At 35.5% G+C, this 25,828-nt stretch overlaps 1 protein-coding gene across 3 annotated transcripts; it reads left to right on the top strand.

Annotated features, from left to right (window-relative positions):
- Positions 1-1,862: 1,862 nt before the first annotated feature.
- Positions 1,863-21,273, top strand: LOC129257786 (probable acyl-CoA dehydrogenase 6). 3 transcript variants are annotated; one of them, XM_064096434.1, is made up of 10 exons: positions 1,863-2,284; positions 5,354-5,474; positions 6,460-6,589; positions 10,213-10,319; positions 12,057-12,224; positions 12,673-12,846; positions 13,672-13,833; positions 15,449-15,608; positions 17,268-17,325; positions 20,156-21,273. In XM_064096434.1, the coding sequence occupies exons 1-10, from the start codon at positions 2,063-2,065 to the stop codon at positions 20,159-20,161; spliced, it is 1,308 nt and encodes a 435-aa protein (XP_063952504.1). In that variant the 5' UTR covers positions 1,863-2,062; the 3' UTR covers positions 20,162-21,273. The 3 variants fall into 3 exon arrangements, with proteins under 3 accessions (XP_063952504.1, XP_063952505.1, XP_063952503.1); XM_064096435.1 differs by lacking the exon at positions 20,156-21,273 and adding an exon at positions 18,449-18,927 and having other exon boundaries at positions 17,268-17,353; XM_064096433.1 differs by lacking the exons at positions 17,268-17,325; positions 20,156-21,273 and adding an exon at positions 18,449-18,633.
- Positions 21,274-25,828: the final 4,555 nt, after the last annotated feature.

The raw sequence follows: 25,828 nt of genomic DNA, 5'->3' as shown, positions 1-25,828 counted from the left end.
GTGTTGGAGGAAATGGGGTGTGAAAGAGAGAGATCAGGATGAAGGTTGGGGTGGGGGAGGAAATGAAGTGGGAAGATAACAGTTTAGGTTGGAATGAGATATAATGGAAGTTGGGGAAAGGAATGGCAGTTATGAAGTGCTGTGTTGGACTATATACACAGAACAGTTTTGAAAGTGGGGATGGGGGCTGACTGACCATGTAAAAAATCACAATTAGATGGTCATTTTACATGGTTATGAGAAAAAGTGGGGGCTTAACCCACCCCCCCCCCCTTGATTCCACAGCCCCTGATCTGTTCTAACTTCCTTGACTTGGATTCAACTTGATTTGAATCGAGTCCAAACAGAAATGCCTTTTCCCAATTATGTTTTCCTCATATAAATGTCTTACAATGTTGGTTCAAAATAATATATGGTCTCTTATCTTTGCAATAATAATTAAGAATCCTTTTTAATGTTTTTGAACAAGTATTATAGTTTCCAAGAAAGTAATTGGAAACAATTTCGAGTACGTTTTACATAGATTTCAAACAGTGTTGAACATTATCTTAAATGAATAATTACTTCTAAAATATTTTCAGTACTTTTGGCTATATGCAAAATATATATATATATATTAAGATTTTACCTTATATCATTATAATTCTCGTCATTGGCAAATAAATGAATCATTCAATCAATCGATCAGTCACACACCGGGGCGGGCGGGGCAGAAGATGAGTAGGTTAAAACTTGCTAGAGGAGAAAAGAAGATAACAGGGGCCTTGGAAGCAGGGGGGGGCTGGAGACTTCAGCCCCCCAGTTTTTTTCCAAATCCGTGAACAAAACGTAAAAAATGACCATATGATTGTGATTTTTTGCATGGTCAGCCCCCGGCCCCCACTTTGAAAACCGTTCCGCGGCCCCTGGATAAGGTAAAAAGATAGAAACTACGGGACAATCTAACATGATATCATATCATTACACCTTTTTTTATTTTTTTTTAATCGAGAACAAAAATATTCAAGAACAATAAAGACCAACAAAATTCCGTAGACGCTCACTGTTTTTTTGAAGAAAACAAGACTAGTTTCCCCCTGTTATTGTCTAAGTTCATCCCAACAAAAAGTTGATTTGAATAAAAAGAAAAGAATCCAAGCCTAACACTGAAAATTTTATAAAAATCGGATGTAATTTAAAAAAAGTTATGACATTTCAAAGTTTTGCTTAATTTCACAAATAGTTATATGCACATCCGGGTCAGTATTCAAATGAGGAAACTGATGACATCACCCACTTACTATTTGTATTTTATTATATGAAATATTCTAATTTTATCCTCATTAATTGTCCTATGAAAGAAATTTTTATTTCTCCCTGAACATGTGGATTACAATTAACATTTTATGGTTCAGTCAAGTTGGTCCTTACTGTCCGAATCTGTAGAAATTGAAATATTGTACAATTCAAACATTAAAAAACAAAAGAATTAGTGAGTGAGGGACATCATCGATTCTTTCATTTGCATGCGACTAAATTGGTGCATATATCCCTAAATCTATTCTTTGAAAAATAAGCCAAACTTTAAGATGTCAACAACTTTTCTTATTTTACATCCGATTTTGATGAAATTTTTATCATTAATTAATTATGCTTGTCTGATTTTTCTCTATTGATTAAATCAAAATTTTTCTGAGGTGGACTTGACCTTTAACAGTTTAAGAGAGAAAACTAGAAAAACAAATTGTTTTTGGTTAGTTTTTTTTTATAAGAGATTCATCTACTCACAAAAATATTCATTGTATGTTTGGAAGCTAAGTTTCTTTTTTGCTTTCTTCAATTCCTTTTGTCGCCCTCTTCGGCTAAGCTGTTACGTAAACAACAATCTTCACGAATTTGATCGGCCCCTAACAAGTCAGCTAACGTACAGCTATCGGCCCTAAAATTATTTTGAACATTCTTCTTCTGTTTCACCAAGGTCAAGGACTATTTATTAAACCAAAATCGCCTTGTGAACCTTGGTACCGGTGCGTTACAAGTCTATCGCTTTTTCACCGACCCTAGTCACTCTAATTTCAAGAAAATGTTTCGATCAGTTTCGCGACTACCTGCAGCTGCGTTGTCAGCGAGAGTCGGAAGAAGATCAGACAGGGGAGTTCCCCCGGCGGCCCCGAGGCTCTGGCCCAGTCGACGCGGTTTGGGTTCTGAACCAAATCCTTCTGAATCGTCTGCGGCGGGTGCAATCGGAAGTGTGGATATAATTTATACAGAAGAACATATGGAAATGAGGAGAGCCCTTAAAAAGGTACTAAGGACGGGTAGTAATGTTCAGGGTAGACAGCTGGCAGACGTCTGTTTTGAGGAGTTTTTAAACATTTTTTAATTTTTTTTATTTCTCCTCGTAGTCGTACACAGACGGCACTCTATCGTGCAGCCACCAATAGGGGACTTAGCCCCGTCGGGGCTCATCGATTTTTGTCTTTATTTCATAAAAATATATAAACAGAACTAGGCCTACCAAAATAAAGATTTTTATTCCGTTTTGGCCTGAAAGGCTGAAATGCACCAAAACGGGGAAAAATAAACTTAAAAGGGGAAAAAACAGTGACTTACTTCGGCTGTCGCGCAACTTCACTTCCCTGTTTTATCTGAACTTAATACATAAACATATGGCCATTGAGTCCCCTGTACAGATTGCGCTAGAACTTCGGTCTCTGTCTCTGTATTTGGTGAGTGGAGCTTAGGGAGGCAGCGTAGCTCAGTCGGTTAGAGCGCATGTTTTCGGATAAGATCGTAGATCTCAACGTGAGGGGTTCGAGTCCCGCTCATGCCGAAACGCGTCTGACAAAAAACCTGATGCTATAAAAAGCCTATAGCGTTGTGTGTTAGCGTGCCTCACCACGGTATTCAGTACAGGTGTGTATGCTGTAGGAAAACACTCCGTCCATCGGAAAGGACGCAAATGTTGGTCCCGTGTATAGGAGAGTCACAACCTATGCACGTTAAAACCAATACACTATTCGTCAAAGAGTAGGGTGTTCACCCGGTGTATTGCACCTGCCGGCCCCCGGTACTACAATACTGCAAGAATCTTCAGGATTGAAGGAGGCAGTCAGTGTAGGTTGAAGAAGAGCCAACAGAGTTCAGCGGAACAACCAACATAACAGAGACTAAAGCTTTTGGTCTATGTTCAGGGTCGGTATTCTGAGATCCATTTTAAAATCAGTGAGATAAAATACCTGTAAAGTCTCGAATTGGTTATGATAAGGCAAAGGCACACCTAGTTTTGAAGCATTATCCAATTATTCTAGAAACGCTGTTTTATAGCTCTCTCATCTCGTTCAACCAATGAAAATCCATTTCGCCAGGAGGTGTGGCAAAGGAGCAAGATTGCGTTAATTTATTGAATTCAAATGCGCTTGCACTATACACGCTAGAGCGTCTTTACATGCTACATAGATTTCTTTTTTAAAACAAATGACAATACTCCCATCTTTCTTTCGATATCAATATCGCATCATTACAAGCATCATTTCAAAGACAATATTAGTCAAGAAAAAGCTCATGAAATAATTCCTAATTCTACAGGAATAATGTTAAGGTGTTACTTTGAATAACTAACAATAAATTTTTCTTCATTTTCATTTCAACATTTGGAGGTCATTCATCTAGCAATATTGCTGAAATGAACGTCCCAGAGATAAAATAACCCCCACCCTATTTTAAGTTTATTTTCATTTTTTTTCATAGTAACATGAGCGCAATAATGGTAGATACGCAATGGATATGTCTACGCAGGCACTACTCTGTCGCGTACCATCTTTAGATACGCTAGATAAAATTTAGCGCAGATGATATTTCAAATATTATCTCGGAGATAAAATGTCATCTCAGAATACCAATTTCATTTTAAGAGATAAAATATTTTAAAGATCAAATGACCTCAGAATACCGCCCCAGCTCTAATAAAGTTACCGACCGTATATTTTGTGGGCCTGGAGTGTATCATTATGTCTGATGAAGTGGGCGCTGGGCAGGCTAGGCCAAGGCAAAGACAGCAACAGCAACGCTAAGGCCAATGCGGCTTATTTATTATTCATTCATGAGGATGATTCTAGACGATATAATCATAAATCATGTTCATTAATTAATCAGTTATGATAACTGTACCCTAGGCTGAGCTGACAAAAAGTTAATCGTAAGGAGAGATATTGTAAAAAATAGCATAAAAAATTATGAAAAATATTGGTGAAACCGTGAATAAAAAAAAATATACTAGAATTTTACTTTTTTGATTTTTGACGTCATATACTAGCAACTTTTCACATGGTAAAAACAATAAAATATCATTGTCTTATATACCTTCAGTACTATCAGATATAGACAAATTATTTCACACCTGTTCTTGAAAGAAATAAAATGAGCCATCATCACGAACCATAATATTTTGGAAATTTTTGCATTTTACCTATAACATGTGGGGCAGCTGCTCATATATGACGTCACAAATCAAAAACTTTGATAATATTTATCACTATTTTTGTTGTTGCTAAATTTACAACAAATTAAGGTGTATTCAGCGCATGACAATGGCACTGGTCCGACAGTCCCAGACCAGTAAAAATTGCAGTCGGGCCATTAACTTCTCAGAAATAGCCAGATTTACTGGTCTGACATGACCAGTAAAAAACATTTCAAACTAATGTAAATTATATTTTCTCCTCTTTAGTATGTTAAAAAATGGCTTTCCAAAATTGAGAAATGGTTCTCATTAATTGTGTTGTGTGTACTGTTTAATTCCTTTTTTTTTTGGGGGGGGGGGCAATAAAAACAATAAAAGACAGCAAAATAAACAAGTCTTTTTCAGGTTTTGTTTTATTTTTGGGGACCAGTAAATTTTAGGTTCGGACCAGTAAAAAATAGAAAAACTGGGTATCTACTGGTTCGACTTGGAACAGGTTGGACCAGTAGAAAAAAAGGGTTAGTGTGGAGCCCTGGTGTGTTTGTGATTCATACATCTAACGTTAAAGCATGAGCAAAAGAAAGATTTACGTATTGAAGTATTTTCAGCCTCGTAAAACTAAAAAACTTCAATATTGTAAATATCTCACCCTATTGATGACGAAAAGTTAGAAATTGGAAGTTCTTTTTGATTTTTTTTGGATATATTTTGAAAATTATTAACGCTTTAAATCAGAGAGGAGAACAGATTTTTATTCGGATGATTTTGCACAAGTATAGGTGAAATAAAACTATAAACTTATGGCCATGTAATTTTCAGAATCTCGTCTGACTATTCATTCAATCTTTGAATCTAAATTTAGCTTTTAAAGAACATAGAATAAATAATATTTCATACCATTTTACAATACAGCTGATTGACAAGGAGATCAACCCATATGTTGACCAATGGGAGGCAGAGAAAAAATTTCCTGCTCATGAGGTAATGAAGAAACTTGGAGAAGCCGGTTTCTTGGGCATTAGCAGACCAACAGGTATGTCTACACTTCTCATATGTGAATCCCCCTCCCCCAAAGAGGGTTGAAAATCTTGATTTCGATTGTATAGCCATAATGTCGCTAAATATCATTCTATTTAAAAGAAAGAAAAATAAATGTAGATACCCATACCAGTAAGATAATTTTTGGCAATTGTTTGTTTTTCAAGTGTTTGCACTTCTTTAATAATATATAAATCAAGACTTTGGTACACTGTCTTTGTCATCTCATCGAGGATGTCATTGTCAGTTTTTTTTGTGATAAAAAAAGGGGTCCCATATCACTGTAATAAGTTTTATTCAGTGGCAGAATGAGCCAAACAATTTTATGAGGGCTAGATATGGCGTATTGTGTAAAATTAATAAAATGTCGCGAGCAAGCAAAAATTTCAACTATTTCATTACAAATATCCAAATTTGAGATAGATTTTGACATAATATTCAGAAAATAATATCATATTCCACCCTCCTGTCTTTCCTCTTCTGTCCTTTTCTCTTTTTTGTTGTTGTGAAAAATTGGCGGGGGGGGGGGGGAAGCAAGGCCCCCCAAAGCCCCCCCCCCATATGTATGCCAGTGAATTTTTGTTGTAAGAATGCAACAGATTGGAGGCAGCGTAGCTCAGTCGGTTAGAGCACATGGGTCACATACATAGTGTGGTCATCATCACAGCAATACAGTAAGTTATATACATGTATGCTCTCTTTGATAAGATTTTAGAAGATTGTATTTCACTTTTGTTTCCTTTTCACGTCACAATGTCGCGTTCATGATTAAAACTGCATTTCAATTTCCTGTAAACTTTTAAGGTAGATAAAAATAAAATCCTCTGGGGCCCGTTTTGTAAAACTTCTTGTAATAAAAAAATTTCAATTTGCATTTAAGACTACTGAAATCATTTGATTTGATTGGCTGGTGGTAAACTTGTTATAGAAATTGTGCAATTGTTATTTGTTATGAAACAGGACATGTTTTTTTGTACTAGAGTATGGTGGCCTTGGTTTGGATTATACGTACTGTGTAGCGTTTGCTGAGGAGCTTGGTGGTATAACCTGTGGAGGTGTCCCTATGGCCATCGGGGTTCAAACTGATATGGCCACTCCAGCTCTTTCCAGGTGAATATACATGTAATGTAATTGCTATTAAAGATTGATATTTTAATTCAATATTGGGTGAGAGGGGAAAACCCTTACACATCAAAACTACTAATTTGATGAAAGTATTTATGAACATGTAACTACTACCTATAAAACCCCCATTCCACAGAAAACAAGACCGCTGAAAGACCTAAGTTGAAAGACCATATATTTTGGTTGATCTTTCAGAGGTCTCTCAATGAACCTACAATGGTCTTTGAGGTCTTACATGAGTCCTGACCAATCTTTCAGTGGTCTTCGTGGTCTTCATGGGCTCCAAAACTTTTTGAAACGGTTCAAAACAGTCTTACAGGAAAATGGTCTTTCAGTGGTCTTTCAGCAGTCTTTCGATGAAATTTCAAAGGTCTTAATAGTCTTTCAATGAACTTTCGGCAGTCTCTCAAGATTTTTGCGGAGATCACTGTTAGACCCATGAGAGATCATTCAAAGATCATTGAAAGACCAGGCAAAGTCCATGGAAAGAATTCTGAACGACCAGGCCCCCATTCCACAGAATGGAGACCATTGAAAGACCACTGAAAGACTTCAAAATTGGTAAGTCTTTCAGTGGTCTTCAAGATCACTGAAATTTGTCATCTCTGTGGTATGGCTCAGAAAGACCCCTCAAAGAACTCTGAAAGACTGATGGATATTTTTTGTCTTTCTGGTCTTAGACTAGTCCTATAGAGATCTTTCAATGGTCTTTCAGATATCTTTTATGCAACAAGTGATCTTTCAGAATTCTTTCCATGGTATTTGCCTGGTCTTTCAATGGTCTTTCAATGATCTTTCAATGATCTCTCATGAGTCTTACAGTGATCTCCGCAAAAATCTTGAGAGACTGCCGAAAGATCATTGAAAGACTATTAAGACCTTTAGTTCATCAAAAGACCGCTGAAAGACAATTTTCCTGTAAGACTGTTGTAAGACTGTTTTGAACCGTTTCAAAAAGTTTTGGAGCCCATGAAGATCACTGAAAGATTGGTCAGGACTCGTGTAAGACCTCAAAGACCATTGTAGGTTCATTGAGAGACCTCTGAAAGATCAATCAAAATTCATGGTCTTTCAGCGGTCTTGTTCTCTGTGGAATGGGGGTTTCACTTGTTGCATAAAAGATCGCTGAAAGACCATTGAAAGATGTCTATAGGACTTGTCTAAGACCAGTAAGACAAGATATATCCATCAGTCTTTCCAAAGAGATGACAAATTTCAGTGATCTTGAAGACCACTGTAAGACCTCACAAATTTTTAAGTCTTTCAATGGTCTCCGTTCTGTGGAATGGGGGCCAGTCACTGCAAGAATTTTTTTCCCAAAGCAGTTGATACCTTTATCGTGTGGCATATTTTATATTGGATAATCAGGAGGTATTCTTTGCTCAGATGTAAGGTATAATTGTAATTAACTCATCCAGTGTCCATGAAACCGTTATCTAGACTACAGGAAATTTGTTTCAAAATACCCTTTCACTAAACTTAATATGAAGATTCGTACATCGTAATTGATAAGAATCCTAATAAGAGTGACAATACAGTGTCTCCCCAAATATTACAAGTTCTGGAGCTTAGTAAAATACATGTATTTAAAGTACATTTGAATTCTAATGCATGAATTTGCTATTGATTGGAGATGCATTTCAAGAATGTGTTAACAATGTACTGTAATTTGTTGATTAAGTCGTTTGTGATGTAAATGTTTCAGTCTATGTATGTAGAGATAAAAGGAAGCAGCATTGTATGCAGACAAAAATATAGGCCTCAATTAATTTTTGCAGGGGCTATTTTCCCCGACCCACTGGCCGAATGTACAGCATTGGAGAAGGTGTAACTTTTCAGTGAATGGGAATTTTTCAAGGCTCTTTTTTAAATTTTCAAGGTCTCTTTGTGCAAATCGGGGGGCGAGATCGAGCCACCGTGTAATATTTCTCCTGATTGACAGTAGAAATATTGATGGTACAATAACAAAGGTGAAGCTTTTGAGAAAAAAGTTGGTGTATGTTGAGGTGTGGACTATACCAGCAAATCATATCCCATGAGTTTATCATTATACCAGCCTTTACAACATAACTAGAGGTGTTTATTCCAAGCCAAATGATAATACACTACTATGCATATGTACATGTGTACATGAATCAAAGGTTATATTACTTATCTTTCTGTTTTCATTATCATAATTATTACTAGTGCATGGTCAGAGTGCAATGAAGACATGTACATGTACACTTTGGTAGTCCACAGTCTAAGTCTGTGCTAAAATTATGGGGAGCCAAAAATTATGTTTCTATTGTATATTTCTTATGTTCACTATTTTGCTTTCATAATGAAGAAAAACACTTCAAAATACTTCATTTATCATTCCCAGACAATAATGAATAATTTGCGTGTCATATGAGTTAATAAATTGGATGTGTAGGGGAAATCGGGGTTATTTGGAACATTTTTGACAAAAATGGCTGTAAAATCCAAATAGATTTTATTCGAGAAACAGTCAATATATCAGCTTAAAGCATATATCTACTATTAAGGATTTGTGCCCCAATTGGCTCTCCATACTTAAACCACAACTTTAAACCAGAGTTTAAATTAAACCCGACTTCAGAATAAGGGCCTATGGCTCTGCAAGTGTGCGTAATTAATATTGAACATAAATTTTAAAAACGGGTTCATATCTGCTGCAGCTTATATAAAATAAACAAATCAGTTGGGACTGTGTATGTGTGATGCTGCAGTTTCTTTTGATAACTCTTCAAATGCTGTCAATGCCAAAATTTTGTTGTGGAGTTACAATATATGCAGCTGTAATTTGTCTTCCATGTGAAAGAGAAAAGAGCTACCTAAGGTAGACAGAAAAACTTGAAAGTTTGTTTACATATTTTTATGTAATTTGATTTTATTCATTTTATTACATGTTTTAAATCAAGGTCTGTCTTTTTTTTTTTTTTTTTTGGGGGGGGGAAGGAGAGGAGAGGGGGTGGTGGTACATGAACATACATGTAGAGTGAAGAGCTGAAAGCAACCAATATAAATTTGATTTGAATTGAAAGAGAAAAATCAAACATTTAAAAATCAAAGTATAGCAAAGTATAGTACTCTGAGGCCAGAAAAGCTATTTATAGTGAAATCATGCAATAATGCACTTCTGATTGTTTGTTTATTGTGATACTCTTCCTTTTGGGAAAGGGGTTTTAAAAAACTCAAACTAGAGCGAATTGAAAATCTATAGAATTTGTATCATTGAAACACAAGAGCAAACTGGTAATCTGAAGTCTGGTTTATCTTTCAATAGACCAAGGTCCAAGTCTGTGCTTGAATTATGGAAAGCCAAAATTGATTTTTTTTTTTTTGGGGGGGTTAATATAGAATATTTCTTATATGCTCACTGTGCTGCTCTTTTATCATGCTAAAATGGCAGAGAAAACCAATTCATTATCATCATCATCATCATCTTCATCATCATCAACATCATCATCATCAATCATCATCATCGAATGATTGTCATTTCTATATTTTGCTAAAGAGACGAAAAGTATAGTAATTATCTTCAGTTTAAAGCATACACTTGTACGGCATGTTGAAATCCAAATCTCTTTGTTGAATTATTCAAGGTTTGGATCGGATGAGTTGAAGAGGAAGTTTTTAGCTCCTACCATTGCCGGTGATATGGTAGTATGTCTTGGAGTGAGTGAACCAGTGGCAGGATCAGATGTAGCGAGTGAGTATTCAATCACATTCCATCTTCTTATCCACCTATCACTCTAGGTTTTAAATCCTATGGTCTGTATTCTGAGGTAGCCTACAGCTTAACCTAGTCCTTGTCTAACTCAGTACTATAAAATTGTGGGAAGCCAGAAATGTCAAAATTTTGCTAACATCGTATATTTCATATATTTATTGTGCTATTTCCCATTGCTTTAATGGTGATTACAATCATTTTACAATGAAGTTATCATTGTAAGACAATAATGACTTATACATGTGAAAATTGAAATTTTGCTTACATTACTGATGCTTCAATGTTGAATACAACTATTTTGGGCATTATCCTTGTCCATTCACTGCCATTTATTTCGTCAGCAGTGGTGACTTCTTTCCTCTCCCATTAACATTGTACACAACGAGTAAACACACACGAGAAGAGAGGTGTCTTATTTCATGATAAGGCCCTATTTTGGTTGATATTCAAAGACAATAATGAATTATTCAAGTGAGAATTGAGCCAGTAATTTGGATTTTCACTGTAAGGCTTGAGAGACCTGTGTCACAGTTTAAATGAGAGTGTAAATTATATCCAAGTTCAGAATACAGGCCTATATGTCTTTATTAACTATGGAAAGCTGAATTTGTTAAAATACAAAGAGCTTCAGCCTTCATTGCAATTTAATGTTTTAACAAACATTTTCAGGCTTTGTTCATGAAACATCTCCCATTCATTTAAATAATATGGTGGAAGATGTATTCACTTCCCGAGTTCTCATATGTTTTCTAACCATAAAAGCTTTGAAAATTTCAAGTCAACTCACCGGCGGTGATCCAAATATACTGTTGTAACTGTTAAGCCAAGGCTGATATAAATGATGAAAAGACATGGCTAAAAATGATATGGGATTCCAATGATATGATGTAGTTGTTGAAAGTTGAAGACAAAAATAATACTCAAAGCTATTAACAGAAATTATGTCAGCTCTAGGCAAGTCCTACATCCTTCACAGGCTGTGTGTGTGTGTCTCTCCCTAATCCTATCTGCCACATGCCTTTTACAGTACAGGCATGAACAGGAGCATTGTTAACTAATTTGCATAGCTTCACCTGAACATTTCTGGATACATAGCAACTACTCTAGACCTTGGAGTAAAGAATGCATTTAATTGATAAACTGACACAATGTAGACAAATCCCCTTTCACACTCACCACTTAAATGCTATGAAAGTACCTTATCAACTGGTACTTTCACCATTCACTTCGTTTCACCATGTATTTTTTTCAAATCTCTATGCTTAAAATATCTCTATTTATCTCTACATCTCCTTTCACACATAGCACTTAAACTCTGTCAACATGCCTTATGAATTCACTTCGTACGCACATTGGTACTTTCACACCTAAAATAAGTTTCACTTTTCTTTACTTGACTTGATATGTTCTCGGCCCCTCCCCTTTTGATTTGTTACTTTGAAGGACATCCACGATAAGATTGAGTGATCAGATACATTTACTTGATAATGATATATGTTAAGCTTAGGTACTAATTTCAATATAAATCAATCTCTCAGTACGTTTTAAGAAAAAATGGCTCAAATAACATGATATAAACATCTATAAAATGAAGTAAGTATGCAATATGGACATCCAAAATTATCAGAAATATTAATAAAATTGGATGGGCAAAAAAGTAGAGAGGATAATATCACCAACTTTTTGTCCTTGAAATTTCTTTTGACTTCACCATAGATATTCAGACCAGAGCTGAGAAGAAGGGAGATGATTATGTAATCAACGGTAGCAAGACCTGGATAACCAACGGTCATCAAGCAGATTGGACATGTCTTCTGGTCAATACTGGAGATGGACCGTCACACAAGAATAAATCACTCATCTGTGTACCTCTAGATTCTGAAGGTAAGGAACATGGAAATTAGTATTAGGCAATAGTATTTTGTATCATAGGCCATTTCTTCAAATAGATCTTCATGTTTGTGTTTTGTACACTTTATGAAAGTCTGATTTTAGATTACATCTTTCACACGATATGTGTTTTGTGATACACTTTGGTGTTTTTTTTACAATTTATTCAAATTTAGAAGATGAATTCAATTTTTGTTTTAAATCAGTAATCCTGAGATTTACCCCCCAACCAACCCATCCAAATAAAAGTTTTAATATTAAAGTTCAAGAAGTCATTTCAATTTCTAATGAATGGACTACATACATAATCCAATGCACTCTTCATACACCCTTGTTGCTAGGAAAATGCATGGTATGTTGAGATATTTTTGCAGTATGTTTAAGAACATGTTATTTTCATTAATGTTGAGATAACTGAATATTGTTTTATTTCATGATGTAGGTGTTACCAGGGGAAGAAGAATTGACAAGTTGGGCATGCATTCTTCCGACACGGCGGAACTTTTCTTTGAAGATGTGCGTGTCCCCCAGAGTAATCTGATTGGTCAAGAGGGGGCAGGCTTTATTTATCAGATGTTGCAATTCCAGGAAGAGAGGTTGTTTGCGGGAGCCGGCGGTAAGAAGGAAAATTTATCTCTTTTTTATTTTCAAATCTGCACATTAACAAAATACAATACGCCCAGGACACTTCCCTTAAACAAGAAAATGCAGCGCAATAAAATTCAATACAGAAGAAAAAAAAGGACAAATCTTAAAATATAATACACTAATCAAAATTTCACATAATAATGATTAAGAGAGACAGAGAAAAATGGGAAACCGTGGTGTTATTGTCTAAAAACACCAGCACCTGCCTTTGAGGGACCGCAACAGGTACGGCGCAAGCTGAAATCAGACCAACGCCAGCCCAAGAAGAGCCACTGATGCCCATAAAAACAAATGTCAGTGTTACTTCAACACCATGCAGTGCTAATATAACACCCGATAGGGGCAAGCCAACGTCATGCATGGTGCTGTCCTTCATAGCACTGAGGCATGCGGCCTCAACAATCACTGCCTCAGCAGACCTTGTATCAAAACAAATGCAAATGTATATAAGGACTTATTGAAAATTAGAAAGTGAGTCATAATCATATTCATAATCACAATCATCATAATCATTATCATAGTTCAGTCTTGATGATTAAGTGCTTGGCCTATGGGAAAGTTGTCCCTACCGCTTGTAATAATATACTTAGCCAGTTGCCAATTTGAAATTTACAGTCTTTAATAGGGATCTCAATTTTAGAAAAACCCTAACTTTCCTATTGCTTGTCTGAATTCTTTCAAACTTTCACTATTCTTTTAAACTTATTTTTCTCCTCTCACCACATTTTATGACCAAGGTTTGATTCCCCTTTATTGATATTGGATTGTTTGTATTCCCTTCACACATGAATAGTCCTCCTACCATTGGATATGATGATAGCTGATACCATTGAATACACCAAGAATAGGAAGGTGTTCGGCAAGTCAGTACTTGACAATCAAGTGGTTCACTTCAGATTGGCCGAGCTACAGACGGAGGTCGAGCTTCTCAGATCACTCCTCTACAGAGCAACGGGTAAGACAAAACGTTGGAAAGATTTTAGAAAAAAACAAATGGACCGATTGTGAATCAATAGCATAGAGGTTGAAATGAAGTTTACCCATTATAATTAAAGGGGAATGAAACCTTTGGAACAAGTAGGCTTGTGTCAAAACAGAAAAATCAAAGAATAAGGACAAAGAAAGTTTGAGAAAAATTGGACAAATAATGAAAAAGTTATAAGCATTTGAATATTGCAATCACTAATGCCATGGAGATCCTCCCATTGGCAATGCGACAAGGATGTGTGATGTCACATGTGAACAACTTTCCCTTTGATGGACTATAAAATACCCCCAAAATGTCTCTTTTTGCTTTTTCTTATGGTATTAACTCCTTATCCATGATGTATTCTTTAAAAATCTGTATTACATGCCCTCCTACAATGTATATAGAAAGAACACATGATCTACTGATAGATGTGATAAAAGAGGCAGTTTAAGTGAAATATATACTAAAGTAATGGGAGGAGTTGTTCTCAAGTGACATCACACATCTTTGTCGCATTGCCAATATTAGGATCTCCATAGCATTAGTGATCGCAATATTCAAATGCTCATAACTTTCTCATTATTTGTCCGATTTTTCTCAAATTTATGTTGATCTGTTTCTTTGATTTTTCTGTTTTCACACAAGCTATCTTGTTCCCAAGGTTTCATTCTCCTTTAAGTATTAAACTTGCATTAGATACAAATAGCTTATGTGCACTTGGTCTAGAAACATTTGTTCTTCTCATGTAGTCTAACAACACATCAATATACAGGCTACATCCATTTGGTCCATTATCAATATGGTCTTATTGCTGTTTTGTCTTACTTGAATACCCTAGTAGTATCATTGTCATTTAATAGTCTAATGAACACTTATTTCTACAAGCTATTTTGCACTTACTATGAAGTGTCTGTTGGAGGATTAGATTTTTCATAAAGAATTATAGAACAGGGTATTGGACTTTGTAAAAAACTGGTATGATTGATGCAAATATGCATTACTTGAATATTTTTGTGTACATGAGGTTAAAATATGAATCTCATGATTTGTAATAAGCAGTGGCAGACCGAGACCCGGAGGAGACAAAGCATTGGAGGGGCACAGCATTGTTCACAAACAATACAGTGCCCCTGTAATCATTGTCTCCTCCGGGTCACGGTCCGCCACTGGTAATAAGTATATGCTCTCACGGCAACTTTATACCAATGATTTATAAGTTAATTTGATAGACACAGTTCATGACCCATCAGTAATATGACGGCATTTGAAATAATTTAGCTTAGTATTTACTCCATGTGCATACGTAAATAATATTTATTGAACTGAAAGCCATATTCAAAGGTTCAAAGTTTATTGGTCATCTTGTTTAAAGGCTTAAGGCATGAAATTATTGTTTGGAGAAACTGATTGCTTTAATAATTAGAAAGTCAAAAAGGGGCCTAAGCTTTCGATCCTAGCAGAATCTTCGTCGGAGGCAAAATGACAAACATATAAATAATAATAATTACTAGAATATGTATACTAGTGATATGAAATCACAATGTGACATCAATAGAATAGATAAATAGTATTTGTCTTTTTATAAAAAATTGTCTATTAGCTCTTTATGTCCAGGGACAGGATGTGACCAGACTTGCATCAATGGTCAAGCTCAAAGCTGGACGTCTAGTTCGTGAGGTCAGCGATGCTTGCCTGCAATACTATGGTGGAATGGGCTTCACATCAGACATGCCTATTTCAAGATACTACAGAGACACAAGGTAAAGTCAATTATGAGAAATGAAGTGAATAGAGGATTCTATCGATATTGTTAGAACTACATGCAGTCGTATATCAGTTTGATAGGCTGAAATACCTGTTATTTTGAACACATTTCCCAGTGCTCAATAAATGACATTTTTTTCGGAGCTATCCATCTGCACATTCCATTTGCTTTCATTGTTCTTTGTTTTGTACAAGCCACCAAAAAACATCAGTTCCATCGCTGAAAATCTAAAAGTCCAATATTCTCGAAAGAGGTTTCTCTTGCACCATGGTAAACCACGGACTATGCAGATTTCTTGTATGATTGTGCTTCAATTAGGCATCCTTTACCTGTGGAGCGTTGTGGCCCAGTGGATTAGTCTCCGGACTTTGAAACAGAGGGTCGTGGGTTCAAATCCCAGCGATTGGGTAATTCATCCACAGTGTGCTGCACTTGACCCAGGTGAGGTAAATGGGTACCGGCAGAAAGTAATTCCTCAAAAAGCTGTGTGCACCTGAACAGGTAGTCTAGCTTAGCCGGGGTAATAATGATTGCAGGGCCCGCTGGGAGAACAGTTTTCGGAACTGAAGTGGCTACTGGCTACCCTGGGTTAATATACCATTATTATTATTATTACCAGAAGCATGCATTTATAATTGGACTTTTCTTATTGCATGTGATGAAATAAGCGTAATCATCCCCCCAAAATTTGCATGGTCCATGGTTATAATAATAATAATAACTCAGTTCCTGTATAGCGCATATCACATTATGTCATAACGTCCCTATGCGCTTCCAAAGGACTTGGATATTATTACCCTGGCCTTAGCCTCGTAGCTTTTTACAGCACGGTGGCATTTCAAGGAATAAATTCCTGTCAGGTACCCATTTACCTCACCTGGGTCGAGTGCAGCACAATGTGGATGAATTCCTTGCTGAAGGAAATTGCGCCATGGCTGGGATTCGAACCCACGACCCTCTGTTTCAAAGTCAGAAGACTAATCTACTGGGCCACAACGCTCCACATGTTTGTGTACCATAGACCTATTGAAACCTCTTTGGAGAATAATGGGCCGCAAAGATTTCATTGTAGTGAATAGTGTTGATTTAGGATTAAAAAATGATCGAAGTTTGATATTGAACTTACGTGATAGAAGTTATTGTCAATCTTAAAGTTTAAATTTTTAACAGCTATTTTAAGAAACACAAAAATGAAATGCTATCATTATGCAAGCTTATGTAAAGAGTTGATATTAAAAACACCTCAAAATATTGAATGCAAATTCTTTTGAATTTAAAAAAAAATATATTTAATCACAATCATTTGTGCAATCTGGCCCTTGATTTTAGCTTCTCATGTTCTATATCATCATCAGGCTGAAAAATAAGGGCCAAAATATTATGCATTATTGAATTTACTATGTGATCATGCTTCAACTCAGTATTAATGTTGCCCTTGACATAAGCTTCAAGACTGTAGTTAATTTGTTTGGAAAGCAATTCACTTCAAATTGAAGCAAGAAATCAACTTTTGCTGTAAATCACTAAAACGAGCCCATCTCGACTGTTGTATGTGTTGACTCATTTAATTTCATATTATTGAAGGTAACTATTGTAGGTGGTACCGATAAAGTCATGCTTGCTATTTATGTATCATCATTTCATACATTTGAAGGTTACTTTCTATCGGTGGCGGCGCCGATGAAGTCATGCTTGGTATCATCTGCAAATACATGGGATCTCTACCCAAATGAATCTAAGGTAATTTCATTGCAAAGAATAAAAATCTAAATAAAATTCATGTTTCTTTGTTTTATCACGAATATGTTCTGACTCTCAACTGGTTTTTCTTCTAGACAGATTTCTTATAGTGTATACAGACTCTGAATGCAGTTATGACACATTGAAAGTTATTGTAATTCACTGTGTTGTATATCTACACATTGATCTTTTTATTTCTTCAAAATTGTATAGGCCTAGTAACACAGAGTTAAGCAATTGATCAAAGGCTGGTTTTTGTCTCGCTTGCGTTGCAGAGCGAGACAAAAGGCGCCGCTTTTCCGTTGGCGGCGCTGTCAACATCAAATCTTAACCAAAGGTTAAGTTTTTGAAATTTCATCATAACTTGGAAAGTGTATGGGCCTAGTTCATTAAACTTGGACACAATGGTTATCAAGTATTACTGAACATTTTGCAAGAGTGTGAGGTCACACAATGAGCTTTGGCCATGTTGGGGGTGAAAGTTCATGGATCTGGTTCATGAAACTTGGACATAAGAGTAATCAAGTATCACTGACTATCCTTTGTGAGTTTCAGTTCACATTACCAAGGTCATTTAGGATCAATGAACTTAGATTATTTTTGAGGAATCAAAACAAAATCTTAACCAAGGTTAAGTTTTTGAAATATGATGCTGTCTCCACCGTTTCCTATTAAAACAACCAACTTACCTAGTATTTTTATACTTTGCAAATGACAGTGTAATGAAAGGGGAAAATTATGCAATTCACAATAAATGCCTCGGAAATAACATACTCTGTATGTTATGTGTGAGAGATAATGATATGAATTATGTTCAATGAAATTTGTATATTTATTGTCAGTAGTTGTGTTAAAATTGTGCGACTGACTATGATTGCTTCAGAAGTCCGTATAATCTGTACAGATTTGTGAGATATAATTTCAATGAAATTTGTATATCTGTTGTGAATAGTTATATGAACATTGTGCAATTCACTATGAATGCTTCTGAAGTCATATAATCTTTATGTGTGAGATATATAGATATACATTTTATTCAGTGAAAATTTGCATTTATAAATGATGATATATATATCTGACTTTGTTTTTCCACAGACTTGGATCAATTGGAGGCGGAGCTGATGAAGTGATGCTGACCATCATATCAAAGATGATGAACATACTGCCTTCTTCAAAGTCAAAGTAACATTTTGAAAGCTTTCTCAAGTTCAACATTTATCCAGAGTAATTGTCGCTGGAGTGCTCTCAATCATCTTGGGCGTTTCATAAAGCCGTTTGTAAAGTCATGCACAACTTTACCCACGACTGGAACATGTTCTCAGGTGCTAAGTCAGTTATGTTGGCATGGTAGGAATTGATCGTGAGAGGGTCACCAGTCGTGCGTAAAGTCATTTGTAAGTTGCAAACAGCTTTATGAAATACCCACCGGGTCAATGATATACTGCAAATATGCCAGGCAATGAAAGAGTTTTATAGTGGAGAATTTTATTATATGAGATCAGACAATTACTATTCCAAGGGAACAAATGTACCACTCTAATGGTGGATGAATGAATGATTTTTCACTAATATTTAAAAAGGAACAAAAGTTGGATTTATTTTTGTATATATATATATATATATATATATATATGTTATTGAAATTTGATGATAAATATGGTAATCAGGTCTTCACTGTTCCGCTTCCCCACTCTGGACAAAAATTCATTCACAATGGTTGACAGAACTTAATTGGTGAACGCACAGTCACATCACAACGGTTACCCGATACAAAGACCTGGCTGTACTGCATGTCCGAGAGATTACATGATCTGTGATGTCAGCAATTGAATAGTGCACCACATCCCATCAATTATTTCAGGAAACGTAAGCTTGAGAAAATTAAGGATGTTTTTACCATACAGGTAAAATACATAGGCCTGTATACATAAAATTAAATGTACATATGTCAGTAAAATGTTTATCATACATGCAATTTAAATTGTTACTTTCCTTTATTAGGATATTAATATCTCATTTATGATTTGTTGAATGTAAATTTGAATTAATATATAATTATTTACTTTATTTATCTTGGTGGCTGTTCAGTAAGTCTAAGGGATTTAATAGGGGCTGTAAACTGGGTCTTCTCCTGTGTCATATCTTTAAAGACATTCTAAAACGTTTTGCCTACTTGAAACCTTACATTCCATTAGGGTTCTATTAGGGTTTCAGAGATAACTCCCCACCAAATGATAAAGCTGGAAGATTCGGGGGAACTTTTTTTTCTTCTAAAGTTGAGTTTGGTTGCTTTGAGCTAGCAATAAAGTCAGGAGAGAACTTTCCGGTACATTTGAGTGTGATGTCTGTGTTTGTGTAAATAAACACACACAAACACGCGCATATGGGTAGAGACACATATACCGTGTTTACATGTGATCGGCTTTTTCATAGCGTGTAAATGCGATTAACTTGCATCGGCTCTAGGTTCAGAATCTGCAATTTTGCACCACCAAAGTAGTAGGTTCAGAACCGCGAGCCGATGCAGAATCGGCTATTTTACTACGTGTAAACAGAAAGCCGATTCTGCATCGGCAATTGGTGCGTATTTCATTTACTTAACCATTATGACGTACTTGTTAGCGCAAGGATCCAGCGTTGTCTTTATTATGACGTATATTGTTGGTGCGCGGATCATTTCAGGTTTTTGCCCCAAAAGCCGATTCTGAACCGCGAGGTCTGTGCAGCGTGTAAACGCGGTGCAAAATAGACCCAAAAGCCGACTCTGCATCAGCCCGCGGTTCTGAACCAAAAGCCGATCACATGTAAACACGGTAATTATGGTGCGGGCACTACTCAAGATGGAGCTTGAAATGTAATTGTTCTCACTGTTGACAGGCATTGGGTCAGTTTACTGTCCTTACTAGAATGTTCAGAATGAATGTTCTATTTACATAGTCAGTATAGAATACTTCTGGATTACTTTTGTAAGTTTCAAGGAAGTTTAAAAAATTTTGAAAAAGGTTTATATTTTTGAGACTTAAAAATTCATGTATTTTTTCTGTAGATAACACTTGGCGATATGTAATAATCCACCATGGTAGTCAACATCATTGCCAGATATTAGGGTGGGGAGGGAATGCTTTTGCTGTAAAAAAACAGAATATAATAAAATGGAAGGATTTTACATCATGAATTCATATTCCCAGATTAGAATCTTTTCCAGAATTCATATAAAATCATGATTATTTTTGTGCTATAGATGATCCTATTTCTAATGCTGGATTTCAAAATATGTCGTATTTTTCATAGTACATATAAGGAAAATATCATTCCTTCGGGATTTGAAAATGGAACATTTTCAATGTTAAAATGATCAAGTAAAAGAATGAATGAGAATGATTAATAATGAATGTGTTATCAGTTATCATATTCAGTTCATGATGCAATCTCAGTAATTACTTTGCTTTGTGAAGTAATTTTCTGAAAGTGTTGAAATTTACTTCTTGAAATGTGGTTGAAATGGTTTATATTCAATAATGCCATTATTAAGATGACATGCAAAACACTGATACTTATCGATGGATTGCAGTTGACATTACTGAAAATTTCTGTATAAATTATGATTAAAGAAGAATGAGAAAAATTACCCCCCCCCCCTCATCCCACCCCACCCTACCCTGTCTGACCCAACCAGATTTGAATCCCGGAACTTGGCTTGCATGGCCAGCTGAACTATCTGAGCAACCCCCTCCCTCCCTCCCTCATTCTCACTTAAACCCATCTTGTTATGGCGGCACAGTGGGGGTATTTCAATATCAAACAATTCATATGCCAATGCGATAATACAGTGTATTATATAGATATGAATATAGTTTTATATGATTTAACAAATGGGATGTATCTTAAAGTGTCTTTGTATTAAAATTGTCTATATGCAATATTGGAAATGAAGTTTGTCTTTTTCACAGAGTAAATATATTCACACATTTTCACACAAGGACATTGAGGAAAGAGAATTGAGGTCTGGGGGGGGGGGGGGGGTGTTTCACAAAGATAAGTATGACCAAAAGTCATGCTTTAGTGACAATGTACATGATAGTTAATACAGTCTCATTGATCAGTACATGGTAGTCCGTAGAGTGTCTCATGAGCGTGATCTAAACTATGCAGTGATGCATTACATACCATGCACAAGTGGGAATTCAAGCTTGATTCTGTTTTGTGAAAGAGCCCCTGGGTGCCTACAGTTAATAAGTCAGTTCATAGTTCCACTCATGATCAGAAGATTCTGCGCATGATCAGAGGAAGGTCATTGGTGCTAAAGTGACATGGTGGTTTAAAATTAAATGGGATAAGCACCAACTTTGATGTCTTGATTATTCATTATATTCTTTTGAATTGTTTTTCATTTACATCCACAAAAAACAACAATGCGTCTACGTACGACTAGCATTTCACAGTTTGCCAAGTACATTGTATAGCGTGCTATAATATGCATTCAAAGTAGAAATGCAACAAATACCTTCATAGAGTGTTCATTGGTGTGTTATTCTAGTCACCAGGGCCCCATCTTACAAAGAGTTGCGATCGATCCAATCAATCGCAACTATGGAAAGCCATCAACATCTAAATGCATGTTGGTTCAAAATATTTTCTAGATATGCTGTATATTCATGCACTCATCCTTTTCTTGCAAGTTCAGTGTGCTTTTCTTTGCTTACAAAGACATTGAGTAAATTTCCTGCAAAATAAATTATTACATTGATGGATTTCCATAGATGACACATTCACTCATCAACTTCAGGCAGGAGAAACTCTTTGTAAGGCGAGCCCTGGTCCATTCAATTTCTTCATCCTGCTATGTAAGGCATGCTTACATAATATCTTGCTTTGAAATCTGCCTATCATAAAATGATAGAAATGAAAGGTCATGTGACCAAAATTGTCCATGAAGTAACCACAAACTGTTCTATTGAGAGGAATGAATAACAATGCACACTCGGAGTCTAATCACTGTATACTTTATTAAAACAAAAGTAATATTTCAACCAATGTAAGGGTAGTACAATAGCACTTGTATTGAAAAGACCTTTCAGAAGTGAAGAATTTTGTTTTAGTAAAACATGGAACATGATAGGACATTTTTTATGGTAAAAAATAAACATTTCTTCCCCAATAGATGTACAGGGTAACATGAACCTTTCCTTATGAATGATTGGTCTAGCATATCAAATTAGTGTTAAATACATTCTGCATGCACCAGCATAAAGAATTGGAAATGCATGACTCGAGAGCTGCCAACCTTAAAAAGTAAAGAGTAGTAATCCTGAAGCTCAAAAGTTATAATTTTGACATGAAAATCATAATTTCATAAGCGCAATGCGATATTATAAATTTCTTTGAAGAGGTAATATGAAGAACAGAATCTTAAAAAGAAATGAATCCTCTGCGGCTGAGATTCAGAATCATCTCTGGTCGACTACTCTCTCTTTTGCATAAATCCATGAAGAAAAAAACACAAGATCGAGTCAGTAATTAAAACACATGTGATGATAACATTCAAAGCGATGTAAACAAAGATACACGACCATGCGAATAAAAATGACCATCGTTGGCCACCTTCAGATGAGTCCACCACTGCCAAATGTAATGATAATATTAAATGTTAACATACTTATTTGCCCTGAAAAGTGTAATAATCAAGGTCAAATGCATAATGGCATAATTTGACATGAAAATCCTGATAATTATGACTTTTTCCTAATAGTTGGCAGCTCTGTAATATCCACCCGAGCACCTCTTTTGTCAGTAAAAAATGCAACCGGATTTTACCACTGGAGACATTATCAAGAAATTGAACTGGGTATGATGAGTGTCAACTTTGAATGTTAACCAATACCCAGTATATCTTTTTTTCGGGGGGGGGGGGGGGGGGGAGGTAGTAGAGGAAACAGGAAAAGACGGATGAAATTATCCTTTGTATTCATAACAATAACTTTGGGATTGAAGAATATAATATCTGCAATGAGATTAACAAATAATTTCCTAAAATAAATTTTTTATCAGCAGAAGTAAACACTTAAAAAATATAAGAGATATTACGTATTCTTAAAATGTGCTTAGTCAAATTTTCATGAGCGTTTTCTAGAGGGAGCAATCGTACTGAATGAACTAAGACAGTAGATATAAAAACAGTTCTTACAGGACATTATTCATGGGTGGGCAAAGCTTTGCCCAGTGCTGGATCTAGCCGGGCTAAATACGACACTGAAAAGGGGCCAAACTTACTATCAACATTAATAGCATCAGGGCCCCATAACACAAAGAGAGGTTAGCGATTAATCGCTAAATTTCGATCAAGCGTACAATGAATCGCTAACCTTTGTGTTACGGGGCCCAGAACTTGCGACATTAATCAAAACAGTGTACATACAGAATCCAACCAATATATTTTTTTTTCAATGAAATCCACAATTTGATTGATTTTAGGTTATGTTAAACATCAGATACTAGAATAGAGGGTTAGATTTTTCTAAACAGAAAAATAACTGATAAAAGATGATATCTTTTGCTTGAAAGAACACTTGTAAAAATATATACCTCTAAATATTTCCAAAGGCAGGATTCTTATGCATATTAAAAACCACACACATATATACTGTATATATATATATATATATATTAATTTCACACATACTCTAAAATGTTCACAAGTGCCAAGTACATATCATTTTGAGTACAATTGAAGATTCTTCAAGGCCCAATACATGAACATTCAAGTAAAAAAACTGTTATTACACATAATGTTAATGAGATGAATTGTGTGGCATGAGATATCATGTTATATGAGATAAAATTGGGCTATTACAAGCTACAATGTATGAAGCAATGTAATATCAATGTCCTTCTGCCCCCCCCCCCAAAAAAAAAAAAATCAACAAAATTACATTGAACAGAAGTCATGATTTTTCCAGTGATCTGTACCTGAATTTGGATATGTAATAATATCTTAATTAAATGTAATAACACTTCATCAACTCACTTTGCCCTGCGGAAGAAAAAGGGAGTGCCCATTAATGTACCGAGATGGTTATGAATTAAAACCTTGTGGTCATAAGACTGTACCACTCAAGAATTGATGAACTAAAATTGATGAGCGATTGAGGAGGTGGCATACACATTTTCATTAAACCCCACCCCACAACTGTATGTTAACACAATAGTGCCTCTACCCCCTTTCCTACAGGAATACCCATGCAAATTTCTATTTCATTGAAAATAATACAGCCCCTCAATAAATTCTTCCAGAAAATAGAATAAAATTATTTTGTTCATAAGTGCATAATTCATTTTTGGTGAAAAAAGAACAATTTTGTCACATTATTTTTTGATCATTTAAATAATTAAAACTATGAGTGACAGTGTGCATGGTACAATATACAAAAAATGAATTTTCATGAGTGCAATGAATACTTCATGAGGTGAAAGATGAAGTGATTCATTTAACGAGGCATATGGATCATTCATGTCATCTTTCAACGGATGAAGTATTCTGTCCATTGCACGAATGAAAAGAACATTCATTATTTGTTTTATATGTCACCTAAAAATAGATCCCGGTCATTTAACATTTATAAATGTGTATGGAAAGAGCGCAGTCTGTTGATTGTCGAACACATACATCCGCGCACTGCAAACACAAGTGTTTACGCGTAGTGCCTGTGGTCTTGGCGAGTGTGCAATGGACAAAATCGTATGGATCTAAAATGGCACGATTAAATTGATCCAAAATTGCACGGATGACGTCATTATAAAAATGGGCTGAATGATCGACATCAAACAACCAATCGAATGACAAGGATCTATCTAGATGTAATATAATAAGAATTACATTGTAGGTACACAATAACTAGTGTGCATTGCCATTAGCTACAATACTTCTGGTGACTAATGCAAGTTGTTTATACAAACAGTTAATTCACTATCTTATATCTATGTATCATTAGAAACAACTCTCATTGCTGAGGATGATTCTGCATCCCAACATTTTATACAATAGAAATCAATTTGCTATATTCATAAACAAAGACAAAATGGCAGTCACAAATTTATACAGATTTCTTATATTTTACATAAGCCACACATGTATATCGAGTCACTGACTCGGTAAGTAATTTTGCATGATTATATTTTGTTTATTCGATCCTGTACAATAATTGGTCAACATAGCATCGTGTGAGCAAATATACCATTACCATCATATTACAGGAGAGCAAAATATGCTATTTTGAGATGAAATTTATGTGATTGTGCATTACACAATATACCATCAAGAGATGGCTTCATCTTGAAAAGAAAGATATATGAACAAAGTGCCAAATAAATTTACTTTTTTACATCAAAATAGTAACCTAAGATGTCCCTTCATGACTCTAATGTTTCTGATTGTTTTTTCAATTATTTATTCCAACTGGAGTATCAAGCAGATTAATT

Source organism: Lytechinus pictus, chromosome 3 (genome assembly GCF_037042905.1).
Source record: "Lytechinus pictus isolate F3 Inbred chromosome 3, Lp3.0, whole genome shotgun sequence".
Classification (NCBI taxonomy): Eukaryota; Metazoa; Echinodermata; class Echinoidea; order Temnopleuroida; family Toxopneustidae; genus Lytechinus; species Lytechinus pictus.
The sequence above is the reverse complement of the archived record's forward strand: the minus strand, read 5'-3'. Positions and strand labels throughout refer to the sequence as shown.